Source organism: Leptinotarsa decemlineata, unplaced genomic scaffold (assembly GCF_025532065.1).
Source record: "Leptinotarsa decemlineata unplaced genomic scaffold, Ldec_3_MD MMD2_tig00000505_RagTag_RagTag, whole genome shotgun sequence".
NCBI lineage: Eukaryota > Metazoa > Arthropoda > Insecta > Coleoptera > Chrysomelidae > Leptinotarsa > Leptinotarsa decemlineata.
This window is the reverse complement of record NW_027412549.1, coordinates 11,627,343-11,643,615: the sequence shown is the minus strand read 5'-3', so window position 1 is coordinate 11,643,615 and position 16,273 is coordinate 11,627,343. Positions and strand designations below refer to the sequence as shown.

Below are 16,273 nucleotides of genomic sequence, written 5' to 3'. Positions count from 1 at the left end.
GAGAAAAAAATACGGAGACAGGATGGTCCAGGAAACTAAAGAAAATTTGATTTATGAGTTATGTATGAGGTGAGTTAGACATTGTCTCCTTTTCAATAAAAAAAGAACTTTGAACAAATAATAATAATTGACTAAAATTTAAAGACAAAAGTAAATCACACCAAATGCTCAAAATGCTGGTCTTGTTCATGGTAAAATAACTGTGCGCTTCTTCGAATATCATTCACTGCACGATTAATTTCCCTCCTCCTCAATCTTCTGAACTTTCTAGCAATGATGTGTTGAAGGCCCTCAATATTTTGATATTTCCTCAGACCATATACTCTATTTTTCAGTGTACCCCATAAGAATGTATCTATAACACTTTAGTCTGGAGACATTGCTGGCCACCTCACCGGCCCATTATTCTCTAATAATTTATCACCCAACCTTCCAGTCAGGTAATAAGATACTCGTCTGGTAGTGTGCGGTGGAGCACCATCATGTTGAAACTAGATGTTGTTATAGTTAGCCAAACGTAGATCATCCAAATAGTCTTGGAAAATCGTCATTTAAAAACTGATGATAGGTTTCTTCATTCAGAATTCCGTTAAATAAATGAGGACCCAAAATTATATCTTTGTAAATTCCTGCCCACACGTTAATACTAAATCGCACTTGAGGTCGAATTTCTCGGAACTACCTGGGGTTGTTTATGCTCCAAATGTGTTCGTTATTGTAGTTGAATATTCCACAATTCGAAAAAGTGCTTTCATCTGACCAAATCACATTTTCCAGGAAAACAGGAAAATCAGGTCTTCTTTCAGCCAATTACAAAATTCTAATCGCCTTCTGGGATTACCTGGATGCAATTTTTGAGATATGTGTATTTTGTAACATTTTGAACAGCTTTTTTGAGATGTCTCAAGCACTTGTAAGACAAATATTCATTTCAGAGGAAATTTGACGTGTAGATTTTTCCGGGTTCATGTTCATCTGCAAATTATTAATTTTTATTGAAAAGGACACAATGTCTAACTTACCTGATACTTACATACCTCATTCATCAAATTTTCTTCAGTTTCCTGGTCCATTCTGTCTCCGTATTTTTCTCTCGGCTTTTCAACTGAACCAAACTCTGTGAGATTTTGATATAATAACTTGAACATAGTTCGATGGGGTTGACGTCTTTCGGGATACAAGTTTAAATATATTTCCGATGTCCTAACACTGTTCATATCTTATTTGTAATAAATTTAAATCATATCTCTTTTTTCTTGATTCGTGAAATCCATTTTTCGCCAATAATGCAATGGCTTGTATAATAACAAAATGTTATTGAGTGTAACAAATTGAAAGTCAAATTTAGAAACATCAAAGTCAAAGCCTATTATGATAAGAATTAGGTTTTTTCGATATCTCCAATTTTTCGAAAAAGAATTATAACTTATGATGCATCATAGAAAAGATAAAATCTGGATCTATTCAGAAGAGAAAAAATCCAATGTAGCGCCTATAAGAAAAAATAAAGTTGAGGATGGTGGCCGGAAGACGAAATGTCGGATAGCAAATCTGAAAACATCATTATGTAGCAGGGAAAAAGTGGTAACGTGGAAGTGCAATTTACTCTCGAATCCTTCAAAAAATAAAGCCAGAAAAAAATAAAAACCATTTTCCGAAATTTCTGTTTTTTCCGGATATCTCCCGATATACTCGGAATTTCAGAACTTTCCCAACGGCATATTGTTGTTAGTCAGGTAAATGTACAACTAATTTGACCTAATTTGACCTAATTTGACCATCTTCGTTTTCGAGATTCCAATGATGAGGTTCGAATTTGAAACACCCTGTATACACATTACTGGAGTAGGTTTTGGTAAAATGCAGAAAAAATATAAAGTCAATCACTGATTGTTGAACAATAAGAGTCAGTATCTTCGCCTACTTTCATGTCATTCTTCTCTTTTCTTGTATCTCACAAATTGTTTTTCTCCAGTTTGCTTAGATCTTCTGTTTTTCCCATTCATTTTTTCTTCCCATAACTTCTTCACCTGTCTTGTATTCGCAATTTTTTGTAAATGTCCCTACAATTCAGTTGTCTTGTTTCGATAAAATCTATTACTAATTTCATATCCAGGTTGTCCTTAATTTTTTCATTCTATCTCTTTTCGTGACACTTAACACTTTTGAGATACTTCATTTTTACTTGAATTGAAGGGGTTTTATTTTTTAGGAGTGATTAATTTTTGGGAAAGAAAATATTTGGCTTTCTACTACTCCATCTTGATACAAAAAAAGAAGGATGAAGGAGTCTGTATTTTGTTCTTCTGTTGTGTTATTATCAGCACCCTTCACCGAATGTTGACTTAAACACAAACATTATTGTAAGTCCAGAAAATTGGAAACATTGGAGGTCAATGGCAATTAGACATGTTTCGGGTGGAGTGAGCCGCCCATCTTCAGTAAACCCATAAACAGCTACAAAGATTGTGATACACTATTTGGAATCTTTGGTGTAGTAATGAATATTACTGTAGGTTTTTTCCAACACCAAACCGTTATTTCAACACCTCGACACGTGATCACCAAGTGATCACCTTCAAGAGGAAGATCCTCTTGAAGATGATCAGTTGGTGATCGAAACACGTGTCGAGGTGTTTAAATAATGATTTGGTGTTGGGAAAAACTCCAGTAATATTCAGCTGCAAAGATTAATAAATATGAGACACACTAAGTGATTACAGCAAGTAGTACTTACATTATGAAAATTATGTAAATTAACATACCTAAATACATATACATTTTTGTTTTTCCAAATATTTCGAATTGAGATCCAAATCGACCACTCTCAGATGCTAAGATTTCACCTCAAAGTTTTCACGGCGACTTCCCTACTCATACCGATTTCCCCCAACTTCAGAGTCAGCAAGTTACTCATCAAGATTCACAGCAACATAGAAATATTCAGCAGCAAAGTTTGAAAAGTACTGTGTCTATATCTCAGCAAAAAGTAGTCAGTCAAATTGCCCAATATTTGAATGAAATCGAGAAAGTTCAAAGTCTAGCACCAGATCTTTTAACAAAAGTTATTTTAGATGGCACACCGGGTCTTCATGTAGCAGGTCTCCAAGATGGCACTGATACACCACAGAATTATCAATCTTCACAGCAAAATTCACATACCCAGCAGCAGCATGAATTCGGTCATCTGGCAAGTGGAAAACCAGGACTTTCCATAACGACTTTTCAACCAAATCTTCTGGTCAATCAGGCCAATCAGCAGTACCAAAACTCTCAGCAATACTCGCAAGACTCAGAAGGATATGTTTCGAATCAAAATGGCCTCATTCGAGATCAAAATAACAAACGCCCCTTTCAAGGTGACACAGAAATATTAACAAATATACCTGGAATTGGGAGTATTACTACTACAGGTGAGTTTATGAAATACAACGTAATTACAGATTCCCAGTCGTTTTCGGTTTGCGGTTTCTTGAATAGTCGTATTTTTTTTGCGGCACCCTTTATACATCTTTATATAGGTTAAAACAGGTTTTTTTGTCAAATTTGAGATTATATTAGTTGAAAATTATTATTCTCATACAGAATAATTTGACTGACTGAAGTGAATATATTAGAATCCTTCAATCAGAATGTCTTTAAATCTTATCATCCTGTTCCTCAACCGAAAACTACACGACTCGAACCTATTAAAATAAAACCAGAATCCGTAACTCAAAACCTTATGCTTTATGTTGTAGAGATTTGTGGTTAGGGCGTTTGGGCTTACTGTTTTGACGCTCAGAAGTTTGGTGATATGAGGTTAAATTAATGATATCTGAACAGATGCTTCAGGATATGATGTGTGCAGTTACGAAATTTGAGGTTGAGGTCAAAGGTTTGTTTTGATTCCAATTTTTTATTGTCCAAAGAACCGGAAGACTTATTGGTAAACCTGAAAATATTCTTCATTTACTGTAATAGTGGTACATAATGACATATATGGTTGTCCATATTGAAAAACCACCATTTTCATAATTTGTTAATTTGTTTTCGTTCACATTGTATATGTTTATAGGTAGTTAAAAGATTAATTTTTGACATAATGAAAGTGTGAGTTGAGTTGTCTAAAATTAATACATTCATTCAAGAGTTTACTTGAGATATTTCCTCTACTTCAACAGTTTAAATAGTACCAATAACATACAGAGAATATGGGGATGACATGTTTCCAATTATTGAGTTTGCTAGTTAGAAAGTTTGAGTCAATAGTTTTTTGGGTCATATGGTAGGCAATGTCTATCTCCGCATACCGAACAGGTATGCAAATTAATCATACCTTAATTCGAACAAATATCTCTAATTATTTCAAATGTTCATATCATAGGCTATTTGCTAAGCAACTAATTCTCAGATTTTGAAAAATAAGAACACTACTTGAAGTATAATAAAAACACTGAAAAAATTCTATATTGAAAGTTAGTTGAATAGTTTTCAATAATAATGCTCCAACATTTCACCTGAGGGTATATATGGATATATAAATTGTATGATTATTATAAAGTTGACCCCACTTAGGGAAAACAAAATCCTGGCTGATAGGCTATGGTCGAATGGAATTTGTACCAAATGTTTTATCTGCTCTGTTGACTGTGAGGCAATTAGTAGGAAGAGCAATGAGTAGGAAGAGGAAGAGTAAATTTGGTCGAATCTCTCATTTAGTCAATATCTACAACCCACAATTTTTCTTAAATGTGTTCCAGTATCTACAGCGATATCTGCTTTCCTCCAAGTCAATTTTGTTCTCAATCTAATTAGTTGATGAAGAGGTGGTTAGTGTTAATTCATCCAGAATAACACTAACTCAGTTACGTTGCTCGGGAAAACTGTAATAATCTTATGAGGTGACTGTCAGCATGCAATCTAATTTTTATTGTCGAAATAATTCATCATCGTTAAGGATTATCTTCTTTTAACTATTAGATAAATTTCACTTTAGAGTCTGTATGTTATTCCTGACATTACTGGTTTCTCCCTACCCTGGAATCAAAAAACCTTCTGGAATCAATAGAAAACAAATTACAAAGATATTACTGCATTTGAATGAAATTTCGGTTATGGATTGATATATATATATATATATATATATATATATATATATATATATATATATATATATATATATACAGGCTGTCCAATATAAAACTCCGCGGGCGAATATCTGAAAAATGAGAAAGAATATCCAAATTTCGTCAAAGGGTCCTCTTATTTGCGAAGAGATCCAGCAAAAGGCGTTATCCATTAGGGCGTCGCGACACCGACGCCAACTTTTTTAAATGGTTACCTAAATTTTCCGATTCGTTTTTGGATTTTGCATTAAATTCTGGTTTCAGCCATATAGCACACTTGTAGTTTTCCTTGAATACTGATGAAAAAATGCAATTTTATTGCATATTATGAAGAGGGTCATGAGTAAGTCAAAATGAATGCAATAATACGAGTTTAATAAAATGAATTCATCAGTTATGATTTCATTGTCTGTTCAATTTTATCTAGTTGCGTATTTTTGTACAAATTAAAATAAATGTTTCAAATTACCAAAAATATCTTACTCTGACCATAACTCGACTAACATGATGATAACGAAATCAATTAGTGATAAAAAAAATCATTTCAGTAAGTGTTCGAACTGCCTCCCTTCACGTTGAATACACATATTGCATCTTTTTAGTAATTGCCGATTCGTGACAGCTAAAAACGTTTCTCGCGTTATGGAAGAACAAACATTTGTGATACTATTTTTCAAATCCTCTACATTTTGTGGACGTCGCATATAAACTAAGTCTTTGATATATCCCCACAAAAAAAAATCTAGTGGAGTAATATCTGGACTTCGAACTGGCCATGGTATTGGACCCTTATTTCCAATCCATTTCTCATTAAAAGTATCATCCAAATATTGAGTAACTATTCTATTATTATGTGGTGCCCCATCTTGTTGAAACCACACATTCAGTCGAGTTTGTATTGGTAAATTCTCCAAAAGATTCGGCAACACATGTTGTAGAAAAATCATGTACCAAGTTCCTTCGAAAAAATGAGGTCCTATCAAATAACCATCAATGATACCGCAGCAAACATTAACCCCCCACACAGACTGAAATCTCGTTTCTTGCACCCAATGAGGGTTCACGTCAGAGCAATAGTGACAAATATGTTTGTTTATTATACCGTTGTTATGGAAACGGCTTTCATCACTCAATAATATTTTTTTCAGAAACTGATCATCATCATGAATACGGGTGGACAACCATGCAATGAAGTTCAATTTTCTATAGTATAGCATCTCCTGAGTATGGGAATTATATTTTAGTTATTGAAAATGAAACATGAAGATTATTACATGGATGTAGTCCTTGAACCAAATGCATTTTGTATGGATGGAATCGGTTTTTTGACAAAATACGTTGTATTGACGATTTCGAAATGTTGCAATGCATTGCTACTTGCCTGGTAGAACTAATTGGTTCCAACACCATTTGACCTAACACTGCAACACTGTGATTATCATCAGTAGCCGTTTTTGTTTTTTTTGCTTCCGTTCATTAAAACATACATTTCGTCCCAAAGATTTGGCTAAGCCAGCGAATGTTTTGTCTGACGGTAATTTTCTCTCAGAATACTGATTAGCGTATATTCTTACTGCTTCTTTTAAATTCCTGCTTGCTTCGCCATAAATACATATCATATCCAACTTATCTAAAGCAAATGAACTTTAAATATTCAGGCCAGTCTCCATATACCTACACAGTAGGTTTAATGGACTGACGCCTATCAGAAAACAACTACTCCCCAGGCTAATACCACGAAGGGCGTTGGATTATATCCGACAGGCGTCAGTGCAGGAATCTTCACAGAAAATTTCCTGCATATGCAATTGGCAATACAACTGGAAGAGTCGACCTTCAATTTTGGAACGGGCACACTTGCAGACCGGTTTGGGGCTCATTAGCCACTCGTCAGTGCAAGATAGTGACCATCATCAACCCAAAGTCAATGATATTCCAGAATTGAAAATCGGAATTCTTTCAGAGTATTCCATTCCTCGTCCGAAGTTGGATCGAACATCACAAAATGTCACTCCATCTAGTGGACGAGGTACTAACCAACTGCATATCCGTAGTTTGCCCGATTCCTCTGAATAAGGAAAGTTTAAAGTTCATTTGCTTTAGATTTGTTGCCTGTCAGTCTTCAAGCATAGCCCACTGACTAATAAGAAAGTTTTTTTTTCCTTCCGATGATGGTCACTATCTTGCACTGACGAGTGGCTAATGAGCCCCAAACCGGTCTGCAAGTGTGCCCGTTCCAAAATTGAGGGTCGACTCTTTCAGTTGTATTTCCAATTGCATATGCAGGAAATTTTCTGTGAAGATTCCTGCACTGACGCCTGTCGGATATAATCCAACGCCATGCGTTGCTTTTGCCAGGGGAGTAGTTGTTTTCTGATAGGCGTCAGTCCATTAAACCTACTGTGTAGGTATATGGAGACTGGCCTGAACGTTTAAAGTTCATTAGCTTTCGATTTGTTGGCTGCCAGTCTTCAAGTATAGCCCACTGACTAATAAGAAAGACATATGCAACTTTTCTGCATACGAAAATTGAACCATTTTTCAATTTTACGAAAAACCAACACAATACTGAATACACTTTCGTCAAATCTGACAGGTCTTCTGGCAGATCGAATTGCATTTATTTTGACTTATTCATGGCCCTCTTTATAATACGCAATAAAATTGCATTTTTTCATCACAAACTACAAGTGTGTTATATAGCTGAATTCAGAATTTAATGCAGAATTCAAAAACCAATTGAAACTACTGGGTTACCATCTAAAAAAATTGGCGTCGGTTTCGCGACGCCCTAATGGATGACACCTAGTACTGGTTCTCTACGTAAATAAGAGGACCCTTTGACACCAAAATTATCTGCTATCACGAAATATGGATATTCTTTTTAATTTATATATATATATATATATATATATATATATATATATATATATATATATATATATATATATATATATATATATATATATATAATATAATATATATATATATATATATATATATATATATATATATATATATATATATATATATATATATATATATATATATATAGATAAAGGAGTTTTTTAATCGGACATAGCACTCAAGGAAGTGGCAAACCATAGACACGTGTTTCGGGCTTTTGGCCCATCATCAGTATGGTGCAGCCAAGTGTAAGGATGGGCAACACTTGGTTACCAGAAGAAATAAATACAAATGCACGGAGCCACCAGCAGAAGCCAGCATATATATATATATATATATATATATATATATATATATATATATATATATATATATATATATATATATATATATACATATATAGACAAAACTTGACAAAATATAGACAAAACTATGTGAACTTCAAATGAAAATATACTTACAAAGTAAAAGCATTTTTCTGGATGGGAGAATTCCACGTTTAAAATATATTGACATAATTGTAACTGGCAACGCAACACAAAAATAACTAAAATTTACAGTTGCCAGAGCCAGACTTGCCTTGATTCTTCTTATATTTAGGTATCAAATGCAGTTAAAATTAATTATTAGTTATGAAATTATGAAACAACAAAAATTAATTGGCGCTCCGAGGCGACTTCATTGATTCTTGGCGCATTTGCTTTTTCAGCTGCAGGAAAACCCGGAAAAAGCTGCAGCACCACATCATCTGAAGATCTTGATCTGCCAATGTTCTCTCTTTCATAAAACAAAATGTAGGGTGTCTCCAGAGGTTCCAATAAATTCAATACATCGCCAGAACACTCAGTGATACGACTATCGTGAAACTTAAACCAGTCCGTTTCGTCTTTGACCAATGCGTAATAATGACCAGATTCAACGCCAGAACCACAGTAAACAATGACTGCATGAATATTATAATAGTGGTCTGCTAGATTGAGTATTCATCTATTTCGGACCTTCGTAAGAGTTTGGTGCTTCCGTCAGAGGTCATGTTTGAAGATCACCAGTGTTATTATTAGCTCGACTAGTGCCTCAACTATACTTGTTTCATGATTTGTATTTTGGAAGTGTATTTGTATTTATTAGTTCATTGCAAACATTAAATTGGATCACAACTCTCAAAACTCCTTCATATTTAACTTCACCAAAAAAGCATATGCTTTCATGATCGAAACATCATTTTCCATTTTGAAGTATCACATACGGGTTTCTATTAAAAATGAACATTCCACTCAAAAATATCTTTCTTATAGTTTTATTTTCTCGCATATTGATGAAAGTAAAAACTTTCCTAAGTTTATTAATTTGTACGATTACATATCTTCTCCACGTTACGGAGTATCTTCATACACATTTGAATAGCTCAATGACTATAGAAATATCAAGTATCTTTATGAGATTACTTGGTGGTTTGCTGCAAAATACTAGTTCTTCAAAGACTGACCAACTTCAGAAGAGTGACTACCTCTTATCTGAACTACACCTAAGTGTATGCTACTGTTAGTCTGGAACCTTTTCAATCCTTTCATAACGTATAATCAGTATTTTGTTTCTCATATATTGTACTAGTTGTTGCCCGCGGCTTCGTCCGCGTAGAATTTGGTAGTTGTAGTACTATTTAGTACTATGTTGCTGTATCCCTGCTGTTCCAATGTTTTGAATCAGAATCAACGAACTTCGGCGTGCGCAGCGTTATAGAACAGTGCTTTCAAAAAAAATTGTTTTACAGCGCCATCTAGTGGCGAGTTACAGAAAAATTAATAGCCTAAAAACCTTCTCTATGAAAAATTACTTATACATGTCAAGTTTCATAACGATGGGTTGAGCGATGTAGAAGTTCATCACTTACCAACCAAGCAACCAACCAACCAACAAACATCCACTTTTATATATATTGTATATAAATAAATAAACATTATTTTCGATAAAATGTGAATTTTGTCGTCCACAGGTCAACTTGCCCCACTAAGTGCTCCGGCCACTGGGTCCAACAAACCAAACTCTCTGTCATCGATTTCACAACTTCCAAAACTACCACCTGTATCAGTTTCTGATAACATCATCCATGTAGGAGGTAAACATCCCATGGACATACCTATCAAAGATAAATTTCCAGGAATGGTTGATGGTTTACCAGATGGAGTAGAGGAAACAGACGTAAAGAACATTCTTTACAAATTTAAATATACCGTTGGTTTCCATGGACACTACGAGAAGGGATTGAAGAACGGCACCAAAATTGGTGGGTACTTCGTTAATGGAAGAGATGGAGTAAGTAGGGTAGTTACTTACATAGCAGACGAAAATGGGTATAGGCCGAAATTCAAGTTCATCAATCTAGGATTGGACTCTCCTGATACACCTAAGGAAGACACGGAGAAAACTTTTGGGCTCAAAAGCTTTGAATTCGTTTGGTATCCAATTGAGTGAATAATGTTTTGGATTTTTTCTGAATCGAAGTATATGAAATGATTTTTTTGTTTGTGTACATATCCGAAAAATATATTATATATTTAAAGTATTTCATAAATTCCAGGTTGAATTAATAAAACTGAGACTGGAGTATATGCGTTTGAATTTCAATGCTAATGTATCTATACATATATGAACATAATGAACTTGATGTACGAGTATATACAAATAACTAGAGTAGGTTTTGGTGAAATGCAGAAAAAAATTGATAAAATCAGTTACTGATTGTTGAACAATTAGAGCCTAGATGGTGAACCGGAAAAATGCTGCGAAAAGTAGAACTTGTTGGACTTTCATCCAAAAGCACTTCGAAATCAGAATGGTACTTATCTATTTATCTATATCTCGAACTCAATGACAACTTTCAGTCAGTCAAAGTTACTGTCCATATGGATTCCTTTATTGACTTGTCAAACTCATAAAACAAATATTCAATAACCCATTATAATATATTTTGAAATATTTAATTCCAAGTTATTTGAAGTAGACCAGGCATTGAAGCTGTCCAAATCAGACTGAAGCAAAACAACGTCAATGTGATGCTGTATTTCCTTATGAATTTTAGATCATCTGCATGAAGGTAGAATGTGATAAATATTTATCAATATCATTGATTAATAAATTAAAAAGTATCGGTCCACAATGATAGCCTTGAGGAATGCCAGACAATACTGGTATTGCATCAGATTTAAAATTTTTAATACGTATGCATTGTTGACGACCAACTGAAAAACTTTTGAGCCATGGAACTAAACTGAGGTTAATACCAATAGAACTGAGTTTTTCAAGTAATAAGGTATGATTCACCCTGTCAAACGAATTTGAAAAATATGTATATATACCATCAACTTGAGTCTTTTTGCAAAGGCGTTCGACAGGAAGTTTTCGATATGGGTTACTGACGGTCGATTTACCTGACCAAAATCCATGTTGTTCAGGAAAGATAATATTTGAAGTTTGTATTGACAAATAGCCAGACACCTATTTATTAAACATTTCAGGAATTGTTGATTGGATACAAAACAGGCGTTATAAACTCTCTTTCCAGTATGTGGGAAAGCAGCCTATCTGCAGTGACATATTGAATATGTATGTTAATGGTTTTATTAGTGAGCAAACACATTTTTTCAGTAGAAAAGATGAAACACCTCATGTCCTGAGGACCTGAGGACCTGATGATAGCAAAGAAACGAAATATTAAATATTATTATTCTGCGTTTTGCCCCTTATCATTGCGAATTTAATCCCATTCAAATTGTTTGGGGTTGAGAAAAGGGTTTCGTTTTAAGAAGAAACACGACATTTGACATTCAAAACGTCAAAGTACTCTTTAAGGAGTCCCTAAGAAATGTCGATTCAAAAAAATGACGAAAATCTATGAAACACATTATAAAACAAGAAGACACCATGTGGAAATCAGACGATTAAGTTGAATGGAAGTGTAGAACCTGCAATCATAACTTTCGATGAAGATTCATGGGGTTTATCTGATGTTACAACAATATTAATGTATATCATACATTACATAAACATAGTTATTAGTTTCAACGAATATATTTGATTAAATACCCAAGCACGCCTCTGCAGGTAATAAAACCACCCAAACGTCCATAAAAATCTTCAGTTTGCGACCCGTTGGTGATACAGAAATAGGGAGCACTCGGTAAAGTATCATGAACCTACCCATATACGACGTTGCAAATCATAGCAAAATCACAAAATTTTGTTCGAGCACTGTGTGGTAGGAATCACACGTTGAAAGGTAAAACCTCGTTAATCCATAGCTCGCACAAGTTTCGCTTCTGAGGGTTCTCGTTCGTAGGGGTGCGACAACTGGTTAACGGAAAAACAGATTTTTTTAAAACTGCATTTAATATAAGCATTCATTTCTTTTCACTATTAGAGAACATATTTTGTTTTATAATGTGAATTGATATTGTCACAACCATGGTTAATGGATGAATTTTATGAACCTGACTTCTATTAGATTCATGGCTTGCATAATCTCGAATCTGTTTTGGATATATCGTTAGTTGATTTACATGATATATTCATGGTGATTCTGCCCTACTAATACATATATGTAATGAATAAAATGAAAAATAAATATGCTTGACAAACTCCAAGAAGTGCAAAATACAAACTTGGCTCACACAAATAAGATGCAACCATTTTGGTTAACTGTTTGACATAAGACAATGTTACTTGGCTAGAAAATGACCCATAGTCGTTCAGGAAAAACGATCACAACAATAACATCCTTTATTCATCAACAAAATTCTTAACAGCATTCAGAAGAAAAAAAGTCTTCATTAACATCTGAAAAATCAATGATACGGGAACACAATGAGACAAATCTAACAAGCCACGGCGTGTGACTTTTCATTATATTTAAATTAATTGATATTTTCGTAATGTCATTGTTGTGATATTTCTATGAGTTTTTCAAGGAAGAAAGATGATGTACTGCGGATGCAGTGCAGATGTAACCTGCTGAACAATTGAATCGATATAGTTTATTCACCGGTTTTCAAATTAGCGTACCCACATTGTTACGGATAAAAAAATTCAGGTAGGTAGATACTCAATTAAGTTAAGTACCTTCGTTATTACCTACCGTGATGTTTAGATATATAAGTTTCATTTTTCATTTTTTCTCATTTTAAATTTCATTTCCACGGTAGAAGTGGATTTCACAGGTTGTATAGAAAAATTCTAATATATTTATTTTTCTCTTATAACATTTGTATAGTTTCAAGTTATCCCCTTGTTTCGTGAAACTTACTCTTCCAGCTAAGTCAGCTAAATATGATAGAAATAGAGGGGAAAGACAAAATATTTCAAGAATAATTTGTAGAACAACCAGAGAAAAAGTTTCTTTGAGAACCAGAATTTAGACGGGTAGTTTTTCAATATGCTGTAACAAATGAAATAGTACGAAACATTGAAATTATAACTGATTGTATCATTGCAGTTGTTTTTTTTTTCAAATGATATTTCATCAAATTAGTTGCTTTCTTTCAACCAATATTTGTATTTAGGGGTCTTACCCCCTTTTTGAATAAATATATAGATCTTTGTGGAAATTTAGAGACCAAACACGACGTATATGTGATTCAACACCAGACAGCGCTGTTTCGACCCGCTGTAGGTCTCATCAGTGGTGCTAGCTGAACTATAAATGGGCTGCTGCGGAATTCAGCTATTCTGAAAGAACAAGCTTGACACAGGACGAATTTCGTCGGTGATATTTGATAATCGAGGATTTGTTGAAGATTATCGCTTTATCAGAATTTATACTGCATATGTAACGTGTATGGACTATCCATAAATCGTTGGAATGTAGATGTATAACTTCCACTTTTGTCACAGTGGATTGAAATTGGATTCATGAAATTTTTATAATAGTAGATAAAATATAAATTGATGGATGTAGCTGTTGTTACTAACTGGTAGGAAATCATCATCAAAATGAGAAACTACACTTTCTGTGTTTTTTCATCACTTGTATTTGTAACTAACGTTACTGCAGTTTCGTCCTAAAAGATTTTTGAACGAATACAATAAACTTTTTTTCTTAGGCACTCTTGGTTGATGCTATTTCATTTTCAGTTTGAAGTAGTATGTGGCTTGTCAAGATGTAATTGCTTCTTTCAATAAATTGATGGATGTAATTATTACTACGTTTTAGGAGATCATCATGAGAAATGAAACTTCAATTACTGCAGTCCTTATAGGACGAAACTGCAGTAGCGTTAGTTACAAATACAAGTGGTAAAAACCATTATTATTTATTCATTCTTCAGATAAAACATACATTATGGATGAAAGAAGTTGAAAGTAATGCCGGGCAAAAAAATTGCACAATATGGATGCGATTACACCCTTTTTAGAGAAATTATTAATTAGAATAAAAAAGTCAAGATTTCTTTACGAATTTATTTCTTTAAATTCCAAAGAACTAACAGGGAGTTCAGGTCTAGTAAACTACTCAGACTCAGTCCGGAATTAATTCATTAATACTTTCATACACCCCACTGGATAATAATTAGTGTGGCGTCATAAAACGTAGGCACACAAACGCATAATAAAATGAGTGGTACTGAACTTATAAGGAGTATGATTAAGACAACTAAAAGGCTGCTACATATTCCAAGTGGTTGTTGACCACATAAACGGCCAAGGTTGACTGTGGGATTTCGTGAGAAAACTATTGTTCCGAGTAACTATAGAATATTGAATACGTAATGGGATTATTTTCAATGACAGCTCAAAGATATGAAATGAAAATTAAAAAATAGTCGAGTACGAATCAAAATTCAACTCTGAATATGTTTGGGATTGTACAAAATTCGAAATGATCGATAACTTGAAGAATCCCTACCCTTGAGATCTTAGTTGAAGGGAATACAAGACTACATGTTGTGTGTGTGTGTGTTTATATTTTTTTACTTATTGATATGAATGTATGTGAGATAATATTTCGGTATCAATGGCATATTTCCGTTTGTCAATAGTTAATGTAGGAAATAAGTGTATCAAGAATCAGTGATAAGAACTTTGCATATAATGATTGATCTTTGGAAAGAAACAAATTGGTTAGTACAATAATCATAAAGAAAATTGTATGACGTTCGTCAATATATTTCGTATTAGGTAAATTTTCAAAGCTTACTTGAGATTTAAAATAATTGAAATACAATTGTAAGTTATGAATTTATTCATATATGATTAGCATCCAAGGTGATGAGTTATGTGGTCAACTGTGATTGGTTTGAAGTTGTGAGAACGAAAGTTGCTGATGACTTCATACTTATTATCAAGTAAATCAACATAAACATGTAGTAAAATGGTGAAAGTACCAAAAAAGTAAGAAATATTCAAAATGTATTCGAGTTAGATGTATATATGAGTACTTGGATGACATTCAAAGTTTTCTTTAAGAAAATCACTCTGTGAGGATTTTGCACATTGAGAATATGTTAGAAAATTCCACATGTTATGAAACATTGGTATTATTTCATAACCATATGAGTTTGAACACCATCAAAGGTTGGAAACATCAAACATTTCATGTATAATAAATTACATAGTATAAAATATTATTGTCATTCAACGGGTTTTTTTGTAATTTCTATAGAAATCTTTTGATTTTTTTTCGAGTTTCAGGAAATGTACAGTGAGTGATATAAGTGATCTCCATTCGGTTCTCAGTATGAGCACCTAGAACAGCCCTCTTCTGAATGATAAAAAACTATGTGTGAATGAATCAAACTCATGAACAGATAAACTCTATCCGAAAACATAGATTCGAACGATGCATGCAGTGTGGAATTAAATATTCCTCCACCCCTTTTGAATGGGACGAGACATCAAATGATATTTAAATCGGCTATGTACATAAAAATCTGTTGAAATTAAGCACGGTTCTCGTATGTTGCTAAATGTTATTTATAATGATGTTCATATGTAAATAGATGGTCGGAATGACATGTATTTTGTAAAACAGTTGTTGTTAATAAATAAGATCATAAATGTGTATCACGTATTTCAAGTTGAAGTTGAATATACGTCATAACTCTGCAATTTTGAAAAATCAACACCGTGATACCCTAGTTTTGTATTGGTTGACTACCTGTCACTATTCATACTGAAGATTCGCTCTCCTTCATATCGTTCAATTTTTCAGATCTTCAGAGGAAAAAACAGTAGAATCTTTGTGATGCACTGTTTGGAACCTTTGG

The 16,273-nt window shown here is 33.6% G+C and overlaps 1 protein-coding gene across 1 annotated transcript in view; it reads left to right on the top strand.

Moving 5' to 3' along the window:
* l(3)mbn (lethal (3) malignant blood neoplasm) overlaps positions 1-10,619 on the top strand; it is a 48,068-nt gene extending 37,449 nt beyond the window's left edge. The window contains exons 6-7 of the mRNA XM_074173940.1: positions 3,075-3,413; positions 10,009-10,619. Coding sequence (XP_074030041.1) covers positions 3,075-3,413; positions 10,009-10,487 — 818 coding nt within the window. The 3' untranslated portion in view covers positions 10,488-10,619. The remainder of the gene's footprint in view (positions 1-3,074; positions 3,414-10,008) is intronic.
* The last annotated feature ends 5,654 nt before the right edge of the window (positions 10,620-16,273 follow it).